General features: G+C 40.8%; 1 protein-coding gene across 4 annotated transcripts in view; it reads right to left on the reverse strand.

Moving 5' to 3' along the window:
• CLYBL (citramalyl-CoA lyase) overlaps positions 1-22327 on the reverse strand; it is a 249291-nt gene that overhangs the window by 226786 nt on the left and 178 nt on the right. The window contains exon 1 of one of the 4 annotated variants that reach the window (XM_087865019.1): positions 14769-14836. The exons of the other annotated variants lie outside the window; for them this stretch is intronic. Within the exon in view, the coding sequence (XP_087721145.1) occupies positions 14769-14821 (53 nt within the window). The 5' untranslated portion in view covers positions 14822-14836. Of the gene's footprint in view, positions 1-14768; positions 14837-22327 lie in introns of those variants that run through there. 4 annotated transcript variants of the gene reach the window in all.

Raw genomic sequence — 22327 nt, forward strand, 5'->3', positions numbered from 1 at the left:
AATTTCATCCCTTTTTCTCTATTCCACCTAGTTTTCCCAGCACATTCTGGGTGTAATTAAAAGAAAAGAGACAAGAGGTTGACATGACAAGGGACTACAACCTAGATCACAGTTCAGCGCGAAGCCCTAACTTGATGGAGGCTGAGAAAGAGTAAACATCTCCACTGCCTCACTGTTGCCAACAGGATGTAAATCTGAAATCCTGGGCTGGCTTTGGAGCCCCTTTGCCATGTGGCCCCAAGCCCCCTGCTCAGCTTCATGCCCAGCCCTCCTGCCGCTAGGCACCCCCACTACACAACAACCCCCTCCTAACTCCCCTGCTGTGCCTTCACACACGCAGTTCCCTCATCCAGGAATGCCCTTCCCTCTCCTGTCATCCTTCCAAATCTGCTCAGAGGTCAGCTTCCCTGGGAATAGTCCCCATGCCCTCTGAAAGCCACTCCTGCCTCTGCTTTGCCACTTCCCATGCCACATTCAGTTTACTCAACATTTACTAAGTACCTACCCTAGGCCACAGCACTATGTTGGCTATTCAAAGAATAAAATGTAATAGTGGTAGAATTGTACTTTTGCAGTCTCATTCCCTGACCCAGGCACCTTAGACTACACATATACCTTACAAAAGATGTGCCAAATAAAGCACCTTCAGGTACCTGGCATGGAAAAAACCCGTGGGAAATTTTCTTCCCTTCCTCATTTTAGGAGCCGCCTAGAACTTAGTAGAGGCATAGTTCTCATCCTTTTCAGGAGAATGTATAAATGAATGACTAACTAATAAAAAGAAATGTGTTATAAGTACCTCTTCCTTAAAAAGAACACCATCAATATGTTCTAGAATTTCGTGCTATAAAGAAATGTTCTACGAAGTAAATACTTGACCCATTTACCTGCAGAATAAAATGAATGCTTCCTGCAAGAAAATGGTTTTGTCCTTACTAAAATAAAAGCCAAATTAAAAAAAAAAGAAAGCCCACAGAAAGAAAACCACATCAAGCAGTAAGCCATATGGTTGTGAAGACAAAGATAAGTTTTTTATCCCTCATTAACAATAATCCTGGAAATACTAACATTTTTACTATGCCTCAAAAACAGTACACTAATTAGTAAAATGCACCTGTGTCAACAGTCCTGTTTCTATCTTTAAAAGTCATTTCTTCAGCTGATGCCTGGGGTCCTCATTTAGCACATTAAATGTGTGTGGAGCCTAAAAACTGCTCATCATTGCTGGTCACTGACTAGTTGCTAATGCTTAGCGGTTCCCACACACAACAGAATGTGTGGAGCCATCCAGCTGGTTTCAGAAACTTGCTGGTGAGCAGTTCTACCCAGGCACTGCATGGAGACAGAAATAAGGAAACATGGTGCCTTGTCCTCAAGGAGCGTACAGCCCACCAGGCATCAGATCAACAACAGAACTCTGCCCCTATCAGCCTGCGGGTTCATTTAACTAATTCCCAACAGAGAAGTCACGAGAGCAGAAGGCTCTTCTCCAACAGTGGTCAGTAATCCAGTGTTGGCCATACATGTTTATAGCCAAAGCCAGAAGTTAAGCCTTCAAGGACACTTCACCCTAGTATCAACCAGGGTATCTGGGGTGGGGGTGGGTAATGGTGTGGGGCAGGGAAAAAACAAAAACAGAAAAAATTCAGAATAAAAGCCAATATTGTTTTGGATCCTAAGATTCCTACACTGAACTGAAAGACTGCGATTTTTTTTTTTTAAGATTTTATTTATTTATTTGACCGAAGCAGACAGCAAGAGAGGGAACACAAGCAAGGGGAGTGGGAAAGGGAGAAGCAGGCTTCCTGCTGAGCAGGGAGCCAGATGCGGGGCTCGATCCCAGGACCCTGGGATCATGACCTGAGCCGAAGGCAGACACTTAACGGCTGAGCCACCCAGGAGCCCCTGTGACTTTTTTTTTTTTTTTTTTAACACTTCTTCCAGTTGCTGAGTTGATCCTGAGTTGAAACAAAGTAGTGTGTTCCCCAGATGAGAAATTCTGCAATAAACAGAATGCATTTGGGACAGAAATACCGGCTTGAGGGAGATTTATACCACATGGACTCCGACTGGCTGGGTTCTTCCAATGATACCTCAATGCCCAGGTAAAGCCATGTTCTGCCATTAAAATATGCCCTCCACCCACGACTCATTTACATAAACAAATAATGTAGAGAAACATGTGCAGAAAACACCCATTTATGCTTTCAAAAACTCTTTCACAAAAAGGAGAATACTAAGGAATCTGAAAACAGCCCTGGACTGTGTTCAAAAACTCAAGCCAAGAAAGAACCTTCAGATTTGACATCTTAAATTAGCAGGAATGTTTAGACAAATCTATAATCTAGGAAAACATACATACACCCACACTCACACACAAAAAGTTTGCCTTTCCACCCTCTCACATCAAGTGAATAATGAGTAATGAATTCTGTTTATATGACCCTATGGTGGTTTTTTCACTCAAGAATATTTAGTAAGTACCTACTACGTGTCAGGCACTATGCTGGGCACAGACAGAAAGAGTAAACATGGAGTTTCCAGTCTAGTGGATGAAACCAAACATAAGAGGGAAATGCACCCATTCACATCAAACTGTGAATGTAATGAAAAACAGGATGCTCTGAGGGAGGACAATGGGGTTACGAGAGAGGACATGCTTTAGATGATCGTCCCCCTCCCCAAGGAGGTGGCTTTTATGTATTTATCTTACTTTCTTTTCGCATCCATTGTTTACTGATATTCTTATGAGCCAGGCACCAGGCATTCAGTGTATCTCATTTAATTCTAACTACTCTCTGTGGTAAATATCTCAAGCTGCTTTTACAGATGACAAAACTAAAGGGAGTTGGCTAGTAAATGGCAGGTCCAGGGGTATCGCTCGGGTTTGTGTGACATTGGGGGAAGTGTCTGAACCCCTCTGACCCTCAAAGCCCACAGTCTGCCTTCCTTGCTGGAAAAAGCAAGAGAAAGCCAATGATGCCGGTGTGAGCAGAGTGTGTGAGAAGGGTGGAAGCAGGCGAGCTACGAGGGGTAGAAGGAACAAAACCAGACATGCCCTGGGGGGCTAAGGGAAGGTGCTCTAAGGATGCTAAGCAGAGGAGTAAAATAAACTGATATGTGTATTTAAAAATGGTTTGGAGGAAACCACAATGAGATACCACTTTACACCCACTAGGATGGCTACAATAAAAACAATGAAAAGTAACACGTGTTGGCAAGGATGCAGAGAAACTGAAACTCTCATGCACTGCCAGTGAAATGTAAACTAGTGCAGCCACTGTGGAAACCAGTTTGATGGTTGCTTAAAAAGTTAAACACAGAATTACCATATGACCCAACAATTCCACAGCTAGGTATATACCTAAAAGAAATGAAACCAGGTACTCAAATACTTATGCACGAATATTCATAACAGCACCATTCACAAGCACCAAAAGTTAGAACAAACCAAATGTCCATCAACTGATGAATGAACAAACAATATAATATATACCTACAACAGAATACTATTCAGCCACAAAAGAGAAATACTGAAATACTGACTGATACATGCTACAACATGGATGAGCCTTGAAAACATGCTAAGTGAAAGAAGCCAGTCACAAAAAGCCATATATTGTATGATTCTATTTATATGAAATATTCAGAGCAGGTAGACACATTGACAGAAAGCAGACTAATAACTGCCAGGGGCTGGTGGAAGAGGAAACAGGGAGTGACTGCTAAGAGATAAAAGGTTTTCCTTTGGTGTGATGAAAATGTTTTGGAACTAGATAGACGTTATAGTTGCATAACATTGTAAATGTACTAAATTGTATACTTTCGAATGGTTAATTTTATGTAATGTGAATTTCATCTCAATTTTTAAAAATGGCTTGGAGGGGTACAAGTGGATACAAAAGACCTTTTTCACAAATGGTGCAGATGAGAGATGACCACCAGGCTGGTGGCAGTGAAGACAAAGAAAAAGGGACAGATCCAAGAGATATTTTTGGAGTGACCCGGCAGGTCCTGATAACAGCATATACATGGTAATATCTATGCAGGTGGTGTGTAACATCGAAGGCAATAAGGGAGGTGAAGTGGGCAGCCAATCAGACAGACAGGCCATAAGCTCAAACCTGAATCTAGGAGAATGGGTATGGTAAGCCTAATAATGGCTCACTAAAGACATCCAAGTCCTAACCCTCAGAACCCGTGAAGTCATTAGGTTACATGACAAAGTGGAATTAAAGCTGCAGATGAAATTAAGGTTGTTAATCAACTGCCCTTGAGATGTGGAGGATAGCCTGGATTATCCAGGTGGGCTCCACTTTAACCAATAAGTGACCTTATAAGAGGAAGAAGGAAGCAAAAAAGAGAAAAAAAAAAAAAGCAAAAAAAAAAAAATGGCGGTGGCAGAAGACTTTGACCCACTTTGCTGGCTTTGAAGACAAAGGAAGGGTCCATGAGCCAAAGAATGAGGGCAGCCTCTAGAAGCTAAAAAAAAGACAAGGAAATGAATTCTCCCCTAGCCCCTCCAGAAAAGAATGCAGCCTTGCCAACACCTTGGTTTCAGCCCATTGAGACTCATTTCAGACTCCTGACCTCCAGAAGTGTCAGATAATAAATCTGTCCTATTTTAAGCCTCAAAATTTGTGTCAATCTGTTACAGCGGCAATAGAAAACTAATACAGTGGGGAAGAGTTGACAAGAGGGAAAACTCAACAGACCCAGCAACAGATGGGGTGTGGGCGGGAAAGGGAGATGAAGGCATCAACCACGACTCAGAGTTTTGGTCCCAGATGACTTTAACAGACGAAATGGTAGCAAGAGCCATTAGTGGGGGTGAGGGCTTCAGAGGGAAGGGACAGATGGCTACTGTGTTAGAGGACCAGAGACGGAAGGTTGGCTTCTAGGAGGAAGTAGCATTTGGGACAGGCCCTGAAGGATGGGCAGAACCTAAAAATGAGAAGTGGAAGAAAGAGGGTCAGCAAATTGGAGAGGAGAGAGGGTTCAGTGGGTGTGAGGCATGGTGAGAGTTCTGGTGAATGGTGCAAGGTGAGCCATAGTGGGAGAGATGTTAGAAAAGTGGATTTTAAATGAGAAGGCAAATGCACACCACATTCAGGGGTCCAGACTTCATGCAGCCAAAGTTAGAGGATATCAGGGAATTTATGCTGTGAAAGGGGGTGATCAGAGCCAGCTTTAGGAAACTTAAGGTCAGTAAAAAGCACGTGTAAGTAGGGATGGTTTGGGAGGAGGGCGGGGAGCTTTCTAAAGGTAAGTCCTCTCCCCAGTCTCAAGCATGTTACCAGGTCACCTGGTAAATCCCTGACTTTTCTGCAGCACAGGGAGACACTGATGACCTAAATTCACAGCCTGGACCCCTGTCCAGAGACTGGAAGACAGGAAGGGCACCACAAGCCTCTCCTACGTCCACATTTGCTTCCCTGGTAGAAGAGAACTTCTCTTTAGTGGCCCACCTCCTTTTCAGGGAAGGCATTTGGCAGGGGTTACAAACATGACATTAGCACATGCTGGTTTTCTCATCTTCACGGAGTATCACTAGGTGGGCTGTGGACTATGAGAGCTAGAACAGGCAGGCCCTGAGGGCACTGAGCTCCATGCACTGAGGGGTTTAGGGGTTAGCGCGAAAGCACTAGGAGGGCAGGAGACAAGTGGAGGGGGATAGAATGCAGGCAAAAACCACATCTCCACTTTTCTGAGTCAATCTTGCAGATTAGACTAAAATTCAGGATATCTACCTCTTCTTATTCCTGAACTCTTCTAGGTTCTGTATTTCCAGTATACCCAAATTATTTCAAAATCACAGCCCTCTGTACCGTGGCAGTCAGCAGCCACGTGAACTAAGGGCTTGAACAGAGCAGTTGGCAGCAGTCCCTGCTGCAGAGAGAGAGAAAAACGAAGCCACCTCCTGTCTGGAAGAACTAAAGGATACAGATGAACAACACATGAACAAAAAACCTCCCAACATGGCAGAAAGAGTTCAAATCAATTAAGTGCACACTGAACCCATAAATTTGGGGAAAGCAGAGCTTTTATTATCTTTAATCTCTGTTCAAATTGAGCTGAAACAGACCAAAATAACTAAAAGCTCAAAAAACCATATATTTTATATTTCTGAATTCTCCAGAGTTCTCTTACTTTAGGTCAGTAATTCCTCTCTAGATTATGGAATGTCAACTGGCAGGAGGCACCCAGTCCACCCTCCTTGTTTAAACTGTGAGGAAAATAAGGTTCAATTTAGACAAGGGCCTTGAACAAGGTCAAGGGCTAACTGCAGGATCAGCACTGGACTAGAACCCCAGAGTATCTATCCAGGATCTTCTTGCTTATACCAGCGAGTTAGTACTTTGATTTCGTGAACTTTTTTTTTTTTTTTTTTTGCATTTATAAGAATAGCACCAATAGGGATATTAAACCAATTCTGATCTTTCAGAGCTTAAATAAGTTTCTACTTTAATCTGAACTAAAAGTATTTTCCTGAAGGCAGAAATCACCCAAGGGTGAATTGTAACTCACTGGTATAATTTAAAGATGCTATCGCTGTTCCAAAGAAATCCACTTTAGATAGAAAGCTTAAACAAACATTTCCGTGCTCTACATAAAACATGCACTAGCAATAGCTAAAAGGTGAAAACAATCCAAACGTCCATTGGCGGATGAGTGGATAAACAAAATGTGGTATATACATGAAATAAAATATTATTCAGCCTTAAAAACAAAGGAATCTCTAACACATGCTACGGACATGGGCCTTGAGGATATTATGCTAAGTGAAATTAGCCAGACACAAAAGACAAATATTCCATGACTCCACTTACATGAGAATATAGAATAGTCAAATTCACAGAGACAGAAAAGAACACTGGGGACACCTGGGGGACTCAGTCAGATAAGCATCTGCCTTCGGCTCAGGTCATGATCTCAGGGTCTTAGGATCCAGTCCCGCATCAGGCTCCCTGATCAATGGGAGTCTGTTTCTCCCCTTGCCCTCCCCCCCATTCTCTCTCTCAAATAGATAAAATCTTTTTAAAAAATTTTAAAAAGGGGCTCCTGGGTGGCTCAGTCGGTTAAGCATCTGCCTTCGGCTCAGGTTGTGATCCCAGGGTCCTGGGATGGAGTCCTGCATCTGGCTCCCTGCTCAGCAGGGAGGTTGCTTTTCCCTCTCCCTCTGCCCCTCCCCTGCTCGTGCTCTCTCTCTCTCAAATAAATAAAATCTTTTTTAAAAGTTTAGAAAAAATAAATGGAGAACACTAGCTGTAGGGGTGAAGGACAGAAGACAATGGAAGTTATCATATAGTGGGTACAGAGTTTCCATCTAGGATGATAACAAAGTTCTAGAGATTGATGGTAGTGCTGGTTGTACAACAGTGTGAATGTACTTAATGCCACTGAACCATATACTTAAAAATGGTTAAAATGATAAATTTATGGGGGTACCTGGGTGGGTCAGTTGATTAAGACTCCAACTCTTGATTTCAGCTCAGGTCATGATCTCAGGGTTGTGAGATCGCACCCCATGTCGGGTGGGCTCCACACTGGGTGTGGAGCCTGCTTAAGATTCTCTCTCTCTCCTTCTCCCTCTGTCCCTCTCCATCTCCCCCCTCTCTCCCTCCATCTCTAAAAAAATAAAAAAATAAGATAAATTAATGTTATATATAGTTTACAATTTAAAAAAAGGCACTAATCTCCAGAAGCATCTTAAATACTTCATTTCTGAAATCTGTTTTGGTTTTTTTTTTGTTTTTAAGTATGCTCCACACAGGGCTTGAACACATGACCCTAAGGTCAAGAACTGAGCTGAGATCAAGAGTCAGACACTTAACCTACTGAGCCACCCAGGCACCCCAAATCTGTTTTTTCCTTATTCAACAAATTTATATTGGGCACTTACTATGTGCCAGGCACTGTTTTAGGGATGGGGTATATAGCAACAGGATAAACAGAACAAGTGCCTATTCTCATGAATATCTGGGGGGCAGGAGATGATGGGGTAAAGACAGACAATAAAGATAAACATACAATATGTCAGGTGGAAATGAACATAATGGAAAAACCATCAGGTAGGGTGAGGGGGAAGAGAATGTGGAATCTCATTGAGGGGGAGCTGCTATGTTGTATAGGGCTGTAGGGAAAGAACTCTCCCACAGGTGACATTTGAGGAAAGACTTGAAGGAGCAGAGTGTCCCAGGCCAGAGACAGAGTGCTGCCCAGGAGGCAGTTTGGTTGGATGGAGCCAATGGAGGAGTAATAAGGAGCCCTGGGGCACAGAGCTACTTCTTAAGTTTCTTATAAACTTTTCAAGAGAAAAGATCAGTATAGAAATATTTCCTCTGCCATATGTGTCTTTGATTTGTCTTAAAACGTGACAGTGCGTGGCTGACTCAGTCAAGACAGCATGACTCCTGATCTCAGGGCCGTGAGTTCGAGCCCCACGTTAGGCATAGAGATTATTTAATTAAAAAAAAATTTTTTTTAAGTGTCAGAAAAACCAGCTCCGTTATTTTTTCTGTAAGAGGTAGGTTTTTAAGGAGACAATTTACATCTCCCATTGCTAGAGCGCCCTCCAGTGCCTCTGTGTGAAAATAGCATTAGGCACAGATTTGTTGCTGTTAAAATTTTAATTTCTTATATTTGGCCAAAAATAAATAAATAACATCCTTGAAACGTAAATCAAGAAGGACATATCCTCTTTCTCACAAATGATACTGTGAGATTAAATAAGAAGACAAGGCAAGTGTGCTTTAAAATAAGTGTGCACTACTCATAAAGCAGTACAATGTGTACATGTGCAATGATATTTTTAAATGACCATATAAACTTTTAAAAGGTTCAAATAACAGACTTGTACCCCTGAAACAAATAATACATTATATGTTAATTAACTGAATTTAAATTTTAAAAAACTATAAAAAATTTTTTTAAAGGTTCAGAGTCCCTTATTTTTTTAATTCAATTTTTTAGCAATGTAGAACTTTCAAACAGTGAACACGATCTACCACTAAGCTGTGACCCTAATTTTACTGAAGGTGGAAAGTAGGGCAATAAAGTAGAAAGTGTCTTCTAAAATTTCCAGTATCTGGGGGCACTTGGGTGGCTCAGTCGATTAAGCGTCTGCCTTTGGCTCAGGTCATGATCCTGGGGTCCTGGAAATCAGTCCTGCATTGGGCTCCCTGCTCAGTGGGAAGCCTGCTTCTCCCTCTCCCTCTGCGCCTCCCCCCCTGCTCGTGTTCTCTCTTGTGCTCACTATCTTTCTCAAATGAATAAAATCTTTAAAAAAATTTTTTTAATATGATAAAATTTCCAATATTTGCATATTCTGAATATTCATATTTGAAAAGTGCCTGCAAATACTTACAGAATACTATAGTCACTCTACCTTCAGGGCCAGAACACAGTAAAGGGAAACAGATAAATAAAACTTGCCCAAACTAGCATCCTAATAAAACAGAATTTTTACTTTCTCACAGAGACTGACTCTGAATCCTTTATTATGAAATCAAGCACCTCTGTCAATCTCAAAAGCCTAAGAGGAAGACATTACATATGGTGTAACTCAAAAGAGAACTTGCAGAGGAGGTAAATTTCATAGCTGTTTACAGAAACACCTACAAGCAAGGTCAGTGTGACAGCCAACACCAGAGAGAAAAGCCACCCCTGACTGACAGGGGATGGGGTTCTTTCTAGGCCTGGCGCTGCCAGCTGTGTGACCAGCAAGACAGTCTGTGCTTACTTTACTGTGCATGGGCCTGCTGATGCCAAGGAAAATGAGCAGATGAGCCTCCAAACGGCATACTGCAATCCAGGTATCTTTCATCTTTTTGGAGGGTGATCTGAAAACAGGCATCAAAAGACTTAAAAGTCCATACTCTTTGACCCAGCAAGTTCACATACAAAAATTTATCTCCAAGTACATGAGTAAGAGTAACTACAGAGATTGGGGTGTAGCAACATTTATCTTTGCATTTCCCAAGACAGAAAACTTGGAAATAGTTTAAATGGATAACTGGAATTACATATATACAAATATATATGTGACAGAGTCATAGAACAATAGTGAATATCAACGCTTCAAGATTAGGTTAACATCCTAAAATTTAACCAAAATATAAAATCAAAGCAACTAAACAAAAGGCCACCTTAAAACTGGCTTATAGTGGGAAAAGGAAAGAAGGGAAGACAGGAGGGAGAGAAGGTAGAGAAAAAGAAAGGAAGGAAGGCGGGAGAGAAGGAGGTAAGGAAGGAATGAGTCGAAATTCTGGAGCCCATTTATTATCTACGGCATTCAAATGAGTTATTTAATTGATAAGCCATAAATAAAACACTCAAATAACAACATGAAATAAATTAAACCTGTTTTAATTATAATGGTTTTAAACTCATACCCAAGTGACCTATATGAAAACATAAACATTTATTTCCTTGATTTTTTTTTATTGACTAATAAAATTCTAAACTTAACCGGCGAGATCATGAGCAATGTACAGAGGAATAACAAAGCAAAATACAACAGTAGAACACAGCTTCAGCTGCATTCAGAGGCACGAAAGCATATTGTTTTTACAATTAACAATTCTTCCAATCTTAAGAATATTTATCAAACCCACCAATAACCACTCCCCAAGGAGCCCAGCTTTCTTCTCCTTGACTTTCTAAAATTTTAGCCACATCCATCTGCGGACTTCCTCACAGGGAGTCACACATAAAATAGCAGCTCCTACAGAGCAGCCACCACAACAGTCAGTTAAGGGAAACTGGGACCAAAAGCTGTTCTTAGAAATTACATCAATCAGACCCTGGCTGTTGTAAAGCTGTAACTGGAGAAAGTAAGCACTTCAATGAAGTGCAGATGCTGAGCGGTGCCAGTCACTCTGTGGATGTGATCTCACTGACCATGTATGATGTCTTCCACCAGGCTCATCCACAACCAAGCACATATATTCACTTTCTAAGCCTCAAATGTAACTTCAGAGACTACTCCACCCTTAACATACCACCATGGAGCATTTCTAGAATCATTAAGTGCGCACACCTCTCAAACATTCTGCAAAATAGGGGCACTTGGGAGAGTTCCTTAAGAGGCAGAGACTTTGGTGGCCACAGTTATTCAGAGGGGTGTAAAGAAAACCACGTGTGGTGAAACTGTCTCCTCTATAGGGGAGTTGGATCCACAGGGTGAAGAGCTTAGAGGGTAATGGGTTTTCAGTTAAGAATTCATCTTCAGGTTCCAGCTTTTCCTCTACTCCTTGGCCTCTCCCATAGAAACCATATGGGTTACCCAATGTCCTTTCTCCTGGCCTGCACCCACACAGATGGTTCTAGTTCACAGCAAAACTCTATGACAGAGAAACAGTACAATGGGAGCAGAAGCCCTACACAGCTGGAATAGATGCACAAACAAAGGCTATGCTATTGAGTAGACTTAGCACAGCCTTGCTTTTAACAAACAGCCCCTTGCTGGGAATTTCCCTTTGCAGGGACGTCTTCTCCAGCAGGTACCACCCATGCACATGTGCATCTTCCAATTCAGGCCTAGCCTCCACTTTTAGTTCTTGCTAACCAGCTTGGCTACCGCCCACTATTTTTTGCTCTGGAATACCTCATTTCCCACCAGCTCCTCTATCCAGGCTGAGGACATGTCCCCTGCTCCCAGGCTACTCCTCATCAGTGCACTCCCTCATGGTATTTCCTATATCCTCAGAGCCTCCTCCCTCTTTCACTTCTCTCAGCCTCCAAAAGAGGCCCTTCTTTCTCCATTAAAACAGTTTGAATATTCTGTCCCATTCCATTCTTTAAGGAGGCCATTCTGGGAAGTCTTTAGCTCCAATTCTTGAACTTCTAGTCTTCCATCTTTGATCATCTTCACTTCATCCTTCAGCCCTTCACTTCTCTATGTCTAGAGTGAATAACTATCCTGCTTTGCCTGAAACAGAGAGGCCTCCTGGAATGTCGGACTTTCAGTGCTAAAACCAGGATAGTCCTGGGCAAGCTGAAATGGTTGGTCCCTTGACTCTCTGGACCACTTAAAGTTACTTTCTGCATTACAACCCAAAACATAATTTTTGTTTACAGCATCCCCTTTCAGCTTGTCACCATGCACCTGGGCAAGTCAATTTCTAACGATGCCAATAAACATTTTAAAATAACTAACATTCCACATTGACCTATTAATAACACTTCAAGTGGCAAAGTACACATACTCATTCTTACTCTGAGTTCTTTTCAAAATGATCACTTTAAAATTTCTCAGTCCTTTTTAATCCCTGCCTGCTTTTTAGCATTTTTTCTATAAAGGTTTCTCCCCTTTCTCTCTCACTGCTTCTGTTCTTCTTTGCCCCAGAGTCTTTCCCCTCAATTCTCCCCTTTCCATACTTCCTTTTAATTCCTTCCCTCCCTTCTTTCTTTAATGGCCTCACAGCAGTATAGAGGGACAACAGTGGTTGTCACCACAATCTTAAAAATCTTCAAAACTAAGGCCAATTCTACAAAAGGGACTACTGGGACCTCTGACAGATAACCCCATCAAAGCTCCCTCAGCTACTTACACAACCCTGCTGCTTCCTCACATACTGTTCCTTCTTGCTTACCCAGTCTCAGATGCTTAGTCTGTATCTGCCCCTCTCCAAACCGTCTTCACCTATTTTTTTCCATACCAGGTTCCTCTCTAACCTGATACTGCAAAGGAAGAGGTAGTTCCTTTAAGAGTTTTATTACTAACTACTTTAGAAAAAAGAGCATCAAGATAAGAAGTGAAAAGTAGTATAGGGATCAGAAAACCCTTATAGTTTGCTAGAGGTAGTTAAAACAAGCCTTAGAGGGCAATTTATTATTAAACACTCATATTAAAAAGCTAGAAAGGTCTAAATTTCTACCTTAAGAAACAAGAAAAAAGGCAAATTAAACCCAAAGTAAGCTTAAGATAGGAAATAATAAAGATAGGAACATAAATCAATGAAACAGAAATTAGGGGAAAAAAAATCAATAAAACTAAGAGATGGTTCTTTAAGAAGATCAATAAAACTAACAAAACTCTAGACAGACCAGTCAAATGAAAATAAGAGGAAAAAAATTACAAATATCAGGGAAAGAAGGCACATGACTACTGACAGTATGACCATTAAAAGGATGCTAGGACCAGCAGTGGGAGTAAGGGCTAACTGCAAATGGGCTTGAGGGAATTTTGGGGATGATGGAAATTTGGGGGGTAATCTAACACTGGACTGTGGTGATGGATGCACAAGTCTATGAATTTACTAAAGATTATTTCACTTACAAAAGATGAATTTTATGACATACAAATTATGCCTCATAAAGCTGTAAGAAAAAGGATAAGGGACTATCATGAACAACTCTATGTCTGTGAATCTGACAACTCAGATGAAGAGGACAAATTCCTTGAAAGACACAAATGACCAAGGCTCACTCAAGAAGAACTGGATACCTGAGTAGCCTTATATCTATTAAAGAAACTGAATTTGCAGTGTAAAATTTTTCTACAAAGAAAACTCCAGGCATAAACATTTAAGTAAAAATACTGCCAATTCGCACTAACCATTCTAGAAAATAGAAGAGAACACTCTCCAGTGAATTCTATGTGGCCACTATTATCCCCATACCAAACTCAGAACAAGACAGTACAAAAAAACAAAAAACAAAAAACAAAAACAAAAAAAAAACCCAAACAAAACAAAATTATATACAGGCTAATGTTCTTTATGAGCACAGATGCAAATAACTTTAACAAAATGTTGACAGATTCAATTCAACAATATATAAAAATAATACATCAGGAGGCACTTGGGTGGCTCAGTCAGTTAAGCATTTGACTTTGGCTCAGGTCGTGACCTCAGTGTTCTGGGATGGAGCTCCACTTCAGGCTCCTCACTCAGCAGGGAGTCTGTTTCTCCCTCTCCCTCTGCCCTGGCCCTTGCTCTCTCTCTCAAACAAATAAATAAAATCTTTTAAAAAAAAGTCATACATGGGGCACCTGGGTGGCTCAGCCGTTAAGCGCCTGCCCAGGGTCCTGGGATCGAGTCTTGCATCGGGCTCCCTGCTTGGCGGGAAGCCTGCTTCTCCCTCTCCCACTCCCCTTGCTTGTGTTCCCTCTCTTGCTGTCTCTCTCTGCCAAATAAATAAATAAAATCTTAAAAAAAAAAAAAGCCATACATCATGATCAAGTAGAGTTTATTCCAGGAACGCAATGTTAGCTTAACTTTAAAAATCAATCCAATTCATCATATTAACACGCTAAAGAAGAAAAGCCACAGGATCACAATAGATACTGAAAAAAACATTTTATACACTCAAATCCATTCTTTTTTTTTTTTTTTTAAAGATTTTATTTATTTATTTATTTGACAGAGAGAGAAAGAGCACAAGCAGGTGGAGTGGCAGGCAGAGGGAGAGGGAGAAGCAGTCTCTCCACTGAGCAGAGAGTCCACTGTGGGGCTCAATCTCGGGATTCCAGGATCATGACCTGAGGCGAAGGCAGATGCTTAACCAACTGAGCCACCCAGGCGTCCCTCGAATCCATTCTTGATCAAAATTCTAAGCAGGGGTGACTTCAGCAAAACTGCAGAGAAAGGACCTTCAAAATTCAATCCTCCATAAAAGCAATGACAATAATGGCAAAAATTGTCAAAATCAACTTTAGAACTCTAGAAATGAACCAACGGCTTGCAGCAATCTGAGAGCATTTCTTCAAAAAACATGGATGAATCTTGGTAAGAACATAAACTATGTGGGGTTTTTTAACTTACCCGCTCCCTCTTCCCAGTTCAGACGAAGTCTTGAAAACAGCCACAATCACCATCTAAAACCAGCAGCTGGGCAGCCACTGGAGGAAATAAGGCAAGGTGGGAGCTCTTTCAAAGCACGATCTACAGAGAACTGACACTATTTGACCTATCTGGTAGTTCCCTGGAGAACCCCACTTGCGAGGCTCACCTGGCTCAGAGCCTGAACAGTGGGCAAGGCATTTTCCCTGAGAGTATTTGTCAAATCAGAAGTAATTATTTAATATCACCACTACCTGAAATGGCAGATAACAGGGCAAACAACAGGCTAACCAAAAGCTTAAAAGGAAAAGGTGGAGCCAAGAATATACAGTCTCTTCAATAAATAGTGTTGGGGAAACTGGATAGCCACATGCAGAAGAATAAAACTAGTCCACTATATTACTCCATACACAAAAATTAACTCAAAATGGATTAAAAACTTGAATGTAAGACCTGAAACCAAAAAATTCTCAGGAGAAAACATAGGTGGTAAAGTCTTTGACATCAGTCTTAGCAACTGATCCATCTTTGTGAATCGGACTTCAAAGGCAAGAAAAATAAAAGCAAAACTAAATAAATGGCACTACATCAAAGTAAAAAGCTTCAGCACAACAAAAGAAACCTTCAGGAAAATGAAAAGGCAACCTACCAAATGGGAAAAAATATCTGCAAACCATATATCCAATAAGGGGTTAATATCCAAAATATATAAAAGGAATTAATCCAACTCAACAACAACAAAAAACAACCTGATTAAGAAATGGGGAGAGGATCTGAATAGCCATTTCTCCAAAGAATATATCCAGATGGCCAACAGGCACGTGAAAAGATGCTCAATATCACTAATTACTAGGGAAGCGCAGCTCAAAACCAAAATGAAATATCACCTAATACCTGTAAAAATGGCTATTATCAAAAAGACAAAAAAATAACAAGTGTTGGAAAGGATGTAGAGAAAAGGGAACCCTCACACATTGTTGGTGGAATTGTAAACCAGTATAGCCACTGGAAAACAGAATGGAGTTCCTCAAAAAATTAAGAGTAGAACTACCATATGACCCAGCTATTCTATTTCAGCTATTCTTATCCAAAGAATAGGAAAACTTTAGTTTAAAAGACATAGACACCGCTGTTTATTGTTACGTTCACTGCAGCACAGTTTACAGTAGCCAAGAATTAGAAATAAAATGTCCATCATCAATAGATGAATGGATAAAGATGTGTTATATTTATACAATGAAGCCATACTCAGCCATAAAAGAGAATGAAAATCTTGCCATCTGCAACAACATGGATGGATCTTGAGGGTATTATGTCAAGCAAAAAATAAGTCAGGTGGATAAAGACAAATACCATAAGACCTTACTCATATGCGGAATCTAAAAAGCAAAAGAAAGGAACAAACAAAACAAAAATAATCTCATACAAAGAACAGACTAGTGGTTATGGGTTAAGGGGGTGCAGGGATTGGTAAAATGGGTGAAGAGGGCAACTGTAGGGTGATGGATGGTAACCAGACTTGTGGTGGTAATCGCTTTGTAGTGTATGCAGACGTCAAGTTATAAAGCTGTACAGCTGAAACTTATATAATTTTTTTTAAAAAAGGAAAGCTGGAAAATGAAATGTCCATAGGCAGTTTTGAAAAGCTCTAACATATTCCTGGGATTCTAGAAGGCCACATACATGTGTAGTGCTTTTGCTAGCAGAAAACCCACCTTACGAGAAATACTAAAGGAAGTTCTTCAGGCTGAAAGTAATCCCAGACAGTAATTCAAATTCACACACATACAAGCGCGTGCACACACACTCGCACACACACACAGAACTGTAGTAAAGTAATTAAGTGTAAATGCATATGCCTGCTCCTTTAAAAAGAAACTATATAAAAGAAAATTATATAATTGTGTTGTTAGGTCTATAACATACGGAAATGTAATGTATTTACCAATAGCAACACAAAGCAGACGAGTGAGAGCAAAAATGTACTAGGCTAAAAAAAAAAAATGGCACCAGATGGTGACTCAAATCAACAAGAACAAATGAAGGGAACCATAAATAGTAAATAAGAAGGTAACTATAGCGGGGCGCCTGGGTGGCACAGCGGTTAAGCGGCTGCCTTCGGCTCAGGGCGTGATCCCGGCGTTATGGGATCGAGCCCCACATCAGGCTCCTCTGCTATGAGCCTGCTTCTTCCTCTCCCACTCCCCCTGCTTGTGTTCCCTCTCTCACTGGCTGTCTCTATCTCTGTCAAATAAATAAATAAAATCTTTAAAAAAAAAAAAAAGAAGGTAACTATAGCAAATTACTATGAAGTGCGTGTGTGTACTTGCATCTCCTTCTCCAAGTTTCTTTAAAAGACATAAAATTGGGGCACTTGGCTGGCTCAGTAAGAATATGCCACTCAAACTCAAGGTCGCGAGTTTAAGCCCCACACTAGGTGTGAAGCCTACTTCAAAAATAAAATAATAAAATAAAATAACATAAAATAACATAACATAAAATAAAATAAATAAGACATAAAATTATATAAGTAAAGCTACAACAATGTATATACTGGGTTTGTAACATATAAATATAATATGTTTAACTATAATACCACTCAGCCAGGAGTCAGCTTAAGATTCTCTCCTTCTCCCTCTGCTCCCTCTCTGCACATGCTCACTCTCTCTCTCTCATCAATAAATAAATCTTAAAAAAAAAAAAAAAGAAGAAGAAGAAGAAAAGGAAAGGAAATAGTACTATATAGAAGGAACATTTCTCTATCTTCTGGTATTAAGTTAGTATGAAGCAAAAGTAGATTCTGATAAGTTAGGATGGATATGGTAATAATACAATGGAATGTTATAGAACCATAGAAAGGAATGAAATTCTGATACATGCTACAATATGAATGATTCTTGAAATATTATGCAAAGTGAAATAAGCCAGAAACAAAAGAACAAAAATTACATGATTCCACTTACATGAAATATCTAGAATAAGAAAATTCAGAGAGACAGAAAGCTAGATTAGAGATTACCAGGTGCTGAGGAGGAGTTATTGCTCAATGGGTACAGAGTTTCTGTTTGGAGTGATGAACAAAATTTGGAAATAGATAGTGATAATAGTTGCACAACAGTGTGAATGTGATAATACCACTAAGCCGTACACTTAGAATGGTTAAAATAACAAAGCTTATGTTACATATATTTTGTTTTACCACAATTCTTTTTTTTTTTTTTTAAGATTTTATTTATTTATTTGACAGACAGCGAGAGAGGGAACACAAGCAGGAAGAGAGGGAGAAGCAGGCTTCCCGCTGAGCAGGGGGCCTGATGTGGGGCTCAATCCCAGGACCCTGGGATCATGACCTGAGCCTAAGGCAGACGTTTAACGACTGAGCCACCCATGCGCCCCTATTTTACCGCAATTCTTTAAAAAAAAATGTGTATGATAAGCCCTACAGTAACTACTAAAAAAACCCTTTAAAAATACAATTAAAAAAGTAAAAAAATAGTTAAAAATAATTAAAGAGATTTAAAATATTCACTTAATGCATAAGAGAGCAGTAAGGAAGGAACAGGAGGAACAAAAAAGACATGAGACACACAGAAACCAATACTCAATAAACACACCACATAAAAGGAAAACTACAGACCACTGTCTCTCATGAACATAGAAGGAAAACCCTCAAGAAAATACTAGCAAATCAAATCCAACAATGTATAAAAAGAATTACACACCACGACCAAGTAGGATTTATTCCAGGTATACGATGCTGGTTTGACATTCAAAAAATCAACTAATGTAATCTGCCACATCAACAGGTTAAACAAGGAAAATCATACGATCATATCAATTGATGCAGAAAAAGAACTTGACAAAATCCAATATCCATTCATTACCAAAAAAACAAAAACAACTGACAATGGATCATAGACCTAAGTATAAAATATAATACTGTAGAACTTCTAGAAGGAAATACAGGAGAAAATCTATGTGACTTTCAATTTGGCAATGAGTTCTTAAATATATCAGCAAAAGCAAGGGCGCCTGGGTGGCTCAGCTGGTTAAGTGTCCAACTCTCGGTTTCAGCTCAGGTATTGATCTCAGGGTCCTGGAATCTAGCCTGGCTTCAGGCTCTGTGCTCAGCAGGGAGTCTGCTTGAGGATTCTCTCCCTCTCCCCTACCCTCTCTCAAAGTAAATCTTAAAAAAAAAAAAAAAAAACAGGCAAAAGCATGGTCCATGAAAAAAAATCAATAAGGGTGACTTCATTAAAATAAAAAACTTCTGCTCTGTGAAAGATACTGTTAAGAGAATGAAAAGACTAGTCACAGACTGGGAGAAAACACTTGTAAAACATACATCTTATAAAAGACTTATATCTAAAATATGCAAAAAATATTTAAAACTCAACAGTAAGAAAACAACCCAAGAAATAGGCAGAAGATCTAAATAGACAGCTCACCAAAGATACACAAATGGCAAATAAATATACGACCAGATGCTCAACATCAGTTGACACCAGGGAATTTCAAGTTAAAACAAATTAACATTAAAACAACAACAGACAGATCCCACTACACACCTATTAGAATGACTAAACAAATTTTTTTAATTGACAATACTAAATGCTGGCAAGGATGCACAGCAACAGGAACTTTCATTGACGATGGGAATGCAAAATGGCACAGCACTTTGGAACACAGTGTGGTAGTTTTTTACAAAACCCAATTTGTACTTTTACCACATAATCATACTCCTAGGTATTTACCCAATTAATTTGAAAACTTATGCACACAGAAAACCTGCACAAGAATGTTTAGAGCAGCTTTATTAAACCTTAACAGAAGCAACTAAAATGTCCCTCGGTACGTGAACAGATAAACAGATTATGAAACTAGATCTCTAAAATAGAATATTCAGGAACAAAAGAAAATGAGTTAAAAGCCATGATAAAGACATAGAGGAAACTTAATGCACATTGCTAAGTGAAGGAACACTGTCTAAAGGGACTATATGACTATATATGACTCCAATTATATGACATTCTGGAAAAGGCAAAACTTTAGAGACGAACATGATCAGTGCTTGCCAGGAGTTTGGGAGGAAGCAGGATGGATGAATAGATGAAGCACAGGGGATTTTTAGGGAACTAAAACAATTCTGTATAATACTGTAATGGTAGATACATAATATTACGCATTTGTCAAAATCCATAGAATTTTATAACAAAAAGAGTGAACTTTAATATATGCAATTAAAAAAATTAATGTGGGAGGTAGGGAGGTCTCAGGAAAGAATGCAGACTGTGACAAGGGAATCTATCTGTATCACAGATGTATGAAACCACCCCACTGAAGGGGATGGGAGGAAAAGGCACCGACCTAAATAACTAAGGAAATGAGTGGAGCCTATTAAAGGAAAAGGAACCGCATATAAACACTGTACTTTAATTGATAGTTTTTTCCCCATAGAGTATGGTCTAACAATTCAAATGCCACTATTTGTGTATGCTGAAATTGGATGGTGGATGGTGGGAGTCAGGTTTCTTTTCTTTTTTTGGTGGTGGTGCGGGGAAAGGCCAGGTTTTCTGACTGTAGTAGTAAAAATTTATTAATAAGCAAAGGGGAGGCGGCTAGAATGATCCATGTGGTAATGAATTAGAATTGGAGGTTATATGAACTCATGTTTAGCCTACTATAGACACAGTGGTTATATATGGAAATATTTAGGGCACTTGGCTGGCTCAGTCTATAGAGCATGTGACTCTTAATCTCAGGGCCGTGAGTTCAAGCCCCACCTTGGGGGGAGCTTACGTAAAAAAAAAATATGTATTTATAATATATGCATGGGTTACTATTCACACAGATATTTCTTTGCTCTGTCAGTGGAGAAGGCCTAAAAGATATTCCTACCAATAGCACCCCTAGGAGTGGGGAGTTATGCTCCCCCAACTTGAGGGACAGGTATTTACATAAATTGAGCAGTGGCTACAGAAAGCAGCAGGGTCAGAGACAGGATGGAAGGGGAAGCATCAGGGACAGCACTACAACAGGGGAAGACATTGGAGACTCGGTAGACAAGTCAGGAATGGTCCCTGCCTACCAGCAATGGTGCTAATACTCTAAAAACAGAAAGTTAAAGCCACCAGAAGCAGGCCCACTGGCCTGAACCTTAAGCACAACCCAACTGGGGTAGAAATTAAGGCATCTATAAGCAGATTTTTCTAAGTCGACATTTGGTACCTTTACTTCTCCCATGTCTGTGTGTTCTGAAGGGGCGGAAACCCAGAGGATTTAACCCAGGATCTAGGCTCCTTGAAGGACCCAGCATGAAAGCCTACTGCCATGGCCTTAGTAGGATCTGTTAAGTGTGTGGAGAATGAGCCAGTGTGCTAATAAGGATGGCAAAGAGCACTGTGAGATGAGTACCAAGCGCCTTAGAAGTAGGTGACTGCATGTGGTCACCGGACCCATTTTTAAATAGGCCACAGACACTGGCCTGCAAGAAAAGGGACCTTCTGGAAGGGTCTGGGTATACAGCCTCAGCAGCATCTCTGGTTCCAGGGGTGATCCCCTGGGCCCAGGGTCATCATGTACCAGGCTCAGTCTAGGGAAGGGGAAAGCCAGATGCATAAGACTGGGTAGGGGCCAGTGCAGGTCACACTGGTGAGTCAGGAAGCACGGAGCAAGCCAAATGTAAAACGTTCTGGACCAGGAGCCATAGACTTGGTTTTGGAACCAAACTCTGCCATTTTCTGCTTCGCGTCACTTAGCCTCTCTAAGCCTGTTCCCTCATCTTTATAAAGAAGTCTTCCGACTTCTTCACAGGGCGGTCAGGGAATCAACTGAGATAACGTGTGTGGATGTAGTTGGCCAACAGGCAACTGCTAAACCAGCGGTTCTCAAAGTGGGGTCCGAGGATATCTGCGAGTTCCTGAGACCCTTCGAGATGGTCTGAGAGGTCTTCCCTTCTCCAACCAGCGTCTGCCTGAGCCCAGAATCGCTTTGTAAACTTCCTCCAGAACAGCTGATGAAACTCCAGCTGTCCTTTATTAAACCAAAAAGATTTTCAAAAATATAAAACCACGCCCCTCTTTCACTGCATGTGTTAAAATGTCACGGGCTTGTCATTAGTAAATGAGTATTTTTTAAAATTCTGTTTTAGTTCCTCACACCGTAAAGACTAACAGATACAAGAAAAGCTCTTCGGAGTCCTCAATGATTCTGCGGCGTGTAAAGGGGTCCTGAGACCAGTCTGGGAGCCACTGTGCTGAACAAACAGGTGGAGAGTATTCTCACTCAGCAGGCGAGCCGCCTCTCACAGGCTGACTCCAGGACCCTTTGATAAAACGGCCGCACGTTCGCGGTGGGAAAGACTCGTTGTGTGCTCTGGGGCTGCTAAACCGAATGTTTGTACCCATTTCCCCGGCCCAGGCAAGGACCCTCCCACAGGGAGGCACGCGCCGGAGAGGCGACCCTCGCAGGGCGTCGGCGACCTTGGCAGAGGTCGAGCCGGCGCGCGGGAGGAGCGCGGTGCTCCTGGACGGCGGAGGGGG

This window comes from Ursus americanus, chromosome 10 (assembly GCF_024610735.1).
Source record: "Ursus americanus isolate L20-20 chromosome 10, mUrsAme1.1.p, whole genome shotgun sequence".
Lineage (NCBI taxonomy): Eukaryota > Metazoa > Chordata > Mammalia > Carnivora > Ursidae > Ursus > Ursus americanus.